We start from the raw sequence: 5,000 nt of genomic DNA on the forward strand, positions 1-5,000 counted from the left end.
TTGTTTTCACCACATTCACTATCAGGCAATTTGACTATTCCATCCTTCCATTTCTCCACTTCCTCTTCGATACTATCTGCTATTAGCTTTAAGTCATCAGCATACAACTCCCTGGGCAGCTCAGTCATAAAATACTATGATATTGCCTCCAGCACCATGAAAAGCAGAAGGGGCTTAAATCCCTCACCATTTACTCTCACTAAGGTTTTGAGTCTTCATATATAGTGATACTTTAATCAGTCTAACAAGGTACTCATTGACTCCTAGCTTTCTCATTGCTCACTTTACAATACTAGCTACTTCATGTGATACCCTGTCAAATGCCTTCTTTAAGTTTACAAACATGAAGTACTATACAGTATACTGTACTAATGTTTAATATAGCCGTTGTATTAAGAGTACAGATAAACTTTTGATGTAAATTTCAGGTAGCCATTATTTTTTAGCACATAAGATTGTTAATAATTTTGTTATTTACATAATTATTCTGACGAATTTTATATTTATAAAGAATGATAAAGTGTTAATATAGCAAATTATGTACAGGTACTACAGTACAGTATATGGATAATGGACAACAATAAGTTTATATTTCTAAGCCACAGCATTTATACCAAGTGGAATAGGTGTTAAAAAGGTCTGTTTTTCTGAGACATGAATGTGCAAGGTCAGCCTCTAGAACTGTGCATTGTATAATTTATCAAGGGATCCTAGGAGTGAGTTTCAACTAACTGGAAAATCTTTATCAGGCACCTCTCAATCCCCGTAGGTGTCAGATAACCAGTGTTCTATTGTATAGATACAGATATGCCATATGAAGGAGCTGCTGCATACCGGTACTGATCTAAAAGTACGGCTTAACTGACCATCAAATAAGAGGCAGAAATATATAACTGATTACTTCAATTATGTTGATATGGAGGAAGAAAGTGATGTCACACACTTACCAACAAGAACATGGCAATGACCACAACTCATGTCCTGGAGGAATTTGTTAGTGATGTCACACCTGGTAACCTTGATAATAGCCATGAATGTTCCACAAGTGCTGTGTGTTTTATAGGCCCCACACAACACGAGATTGATAATGATAGTACAGTATAGATAGATCCTCAGAGAGTAATGTTTTACATCCTAGCACCGCTCATTATGAAACCCATCTGCCACCATCCTGCCACACCATCACCCAAAGCACCAACCACTTTCAGTTACCCATAAGTAAAATACATACTGTATACAGTTGTACCACGAAAACTGCTGCATCGCATAACAGATGATTACATACAGTACAGTGAAGGGGAAATACCCAGCAAGTTTCCCTGACACCCCGGAGATCCAACAAACGGGAGAGGAGCGACAAAGCTGTTTTAAATTTGGCAGGCGGTGGCATGGTGCGAATTCTTGCCACTGCCTTTGACTCATTCCCATGTCTCTGCTCTTATTTGCACTTACTATGTGTCTCTGACTTCAGTTTTTTTCATTATTTCTGACTTAGTGTGATACTCAATCATGCCTAAATGTCCCAGTAACAGTTCCTCTTGTGCTGGGCAGCTTAATGTGATGTGATAAGGCAAAATAAGAGTGGTGATGGACCAGCAAAGAGTGGTAGACTTGAACTTGCCACCCTAGACTGTCTCTACCATCCTCAACACAGATAAATCAGTCTCAATTTATGCTTTACATTCCTTATTGAAGGCTTATTATGCTTGCTTTATATGTCTGCTTATTTTCTTGCTTGACAGTGTGCAGTACAGAAATATATCACTGGTAGATGGGAGTTTTTGGGGGGTGGCCAGACCCTAGCCCCCTGAATTTGTTGTGTTCTTATGGGACTAATTGCTTCGATAACCATTGATTCACTAACCAACGACTTTTCCCAGTCCCTATATGCATCGGTTATCGGGGTACACCTGTACTGTATTCTAATATGGAGTAAATGTAAATAACTTGATACATACTGTATTGCACTGTTTTATTAACATTATTATGATTAATACATACACTTAGAACTACAGTTTTGTTCCCACATAAAATTTTTTAGAAATGTGTATTTTTACATTTGAGTAATTTTTTTTGTAGCAACATATCTACTTCTGTATAATGGGAGTCAATGGGAAAAATGACTTCAATTTACACCAAAAAATTTATATACGAAAGTTTCTTCACTAATGTATCTCTTTCGTAAATTGAAGCTTTCCTGTACTATACAGTACTGAATCCTTGTACTTTATAGCAGACCTACGTAAGCTACTGTACTGTATACTGTACCTGTATAGTCTAAGCCAAGTCCCAGGTTGCTGATCTGACTTTCTACCTCATTTACACACAATTCCAGAGTTTCAATTGTTTCTCTTACAATTGACAACACAACATTCATACTGTCATTTCAGATTTATTTTTTCATTTGTTTATTTATTTTATTATTATTATAATTTGTATTTGTTTCATTAATTATTATTAATATTAAAATGATTTGTTTTATTAATTATTATTATTATTATTATTATTATTATATTTTCGCCCTCCAGGCCCTGATGTGGGTCAGTGATCTGTGCCCGGATGGGCTAATCCCCGTAAAAAATAAATAAATAAATAAGTAAATAAAATCACATCTGTAACTGTAGTAACTTCCAGGAGCTACATCCATCTGTACATTATTATATTAAATCTCTTTACAGTACTATACTATTGTACAGTAGTACCCCGATTTATGCGGTCAATTGAACCCATGGGGTACCGGGGAAAGTGAAAACCGCGTAAAGTGAACAACAGAACATATGGGATTAATTCCAATAGAGACTGGCCCGACCCCCAAACTCCAATTTTTCAGACACAATATCTACGTTGTAGTAAAAATAACATCTTAATTTTATGATGGTATGCACACACAATTAATAATTAAGAGAAATATCAATAATATTAGGTCTTTAACACTTACATTAGTAGAAAAGATGGCTGGGCACACGGGGATGGGGGGTTGGTTCCGAGGCAGAGGGCAGATTATTGGCCCTCACCTGTATCACTTGTATCACTATCCACCACATAGGCTTGCAGGGCCTCTTTGTCAAACCCCTCAAAGTCTATATCCTCACTATCACTAACTTGGGCAGGCTGTGGTGGGTGGCGGGTGAAGAACTTGGTAATGTTTAGATGACTGGGCGACCTTGTGCGCATCCTGCCCGCGCCACTTAACGCGTATATGAGTAGATGCCCCGCGTAGAGTGAAAGTCCGGTTCTGGCGAGGTACCGCGTAAATGCGAAATCGTGGAAAGTGAAACCGCGTAAAGCGGGGTAATACTGTATTTACATAAACAGATTCTTTCTTTTTTCTATAATTATTTTTTACCTGACCTTATAACTAGTGAGCTCATTGTGAAAGTTATAAGGTAACTTAAATTGTAAAAAAAAAAAAAAAATTATATATACAGTATATATATATACACCTAAACCCCGACTTACGACTCACGTGGACTTACGACCGTCGGGACTTACGACCGCCTCAGATATAGATAAAAAAAAAAAAAAAAAAAAAAAATTTAAATGACACGCATTTTCTATACCGAAACGTTTCCAGTTAATGTAGTCTCCATGTATAATTAGAAAATTATGGGGGCCCCATGTGCATTCAGCTGACTACATTAAAGGTTAAGTGCTCAGTCACACTGTATCCATTCCTTATTATTTATTACTTTCACTGTACTGTATCCATTCATCATTATTCATTACTTTTACTGTACTGTATTTCATTGTAGATTTTTTATTAAAAAAAAAAATCTATGTTACGACTATGTCGGACTTACGACCTGGATTTGGGTCCCTAACCCCGTCGTAAGTCGGGGTCTAGGTGTATATGTATATATATATATATATATATATATATATATATATATATATATATATATATATATATATATATATATATATATATATATATATATATATATATATATATACAGTATACCATCCATGAAAAATATAGCCATGCAGGAATTACTACCCATAACCAACATAAAAAAAAAGTACTGTTCTGTAAACCACTTGCTCGTGTTAATTCCAGAAGCAACACATGATAATTTAGACAACACATATTTACAATAGCCCAGAGAAGATGTGGAGAATATGTGTGAGGAAATTTGTGGGGTTTAAAACTAGGTTCTTCCTAGTGATCATTTGAAACATTGGCTTGTGTGAAGCACCCTTCACACCTTGGTTGAAGCTTGCTTCATATACCTTAGTTTGGATGGGTGAGTGGTTATTTATAAAGCAATTACAGTACTCCGACCCCAAATAAGCAGTCACGCCTACTGGACACACTTTCAAACTAATCCAATATGACTGAGTCCTTACTTACAATATGTAGACAGCTCCTAAAAAAGACCGTCTCTGTCAAAGGTGTTCACATGCTTGTATCTCAAAAATCACTTGACAAATCACTAAAAAAGACAGACAGACATAAGCATAACACTTGGAAAACATAAATCAAAGGTCTGAGTTTATGGTGTAATAAACCTGTTCTAGTTGTCAGCGACCTACCTACCTTTCTTGTACATTAAGCTGCTGTTCCTGAAGCTGTCATCAATTTCTCCCCACTCTCTTCCTCCACTCTAGTGTAGTTACACCCCGGCTACTGTTTTTCCTATCAGCTACTGATTAATGATGAAAAGATATCAACCCCTGCTTGAGGAATCACAATAAAATATGGTAACTTCTTTCTTTGACCTGTCATGTGGGCTATGAAGCCAGAGTCAAATCTACATGTGATCCTCACCTGATGAGAAAGATGTTTGGCAGCTATAGTCTGGGAGGGTACTGCTGTAGCAGTCACTGTGTAACCGGACGCAGGGCCGGTGTAACCACTGCCGGTCTGGTCCAACTTTCGCTTCCTCTGCAGGCACTGTCCAGAAGTGGCAGGGGCATGCAAGACTGCACTGGGCTCACCTCCCGCCGGAGAGATGAACATGTCATGCATTCCCTGCAACACACCAACAAACACACACACG

General features: G+C 37.3%; 1 protein-coding gene across 1 annotated transcript in view; it reads right to left on the minus strand.

Annotated features, from left to right (window-relative positions):
• LOC121855491 (homeodomain-interacting protein kinase 2-like) overlaps nt 1–4,969 on the minus strand; it is a 23,154-nt gene extending 18,185 nt beyond the window's left edge. The window contains exon 1 of the mRNA XM_042350466.1: nt 4,720–4,969. Coding sequence (XP_042206400.1) covers nt 4,720–4,969 — 250 coding nt within the window. The remainder of the gene's footprint in view (nt 1–4,719) is intronic.
• Nucleotides 4,970–5,000: the final 31 nt, after the last annotated feature.

The sequence above is a fragment of the Homarus americanus genome, unplaced genomic scaffold (genome assembly GCF_018991925.1).
Source record: "Homarus americanus isolate GMGI-L3 unplaced genomic scaffold, GMGI_Hamer_2.0 scaffold48406, whole genome shotgun sequence".
Lineage (NCBI taxonomy): Eukaryota > Metazoa > Arthropoda > Malacostraca > Decapoda > Nephropidae > Homarus > Homarus americanus.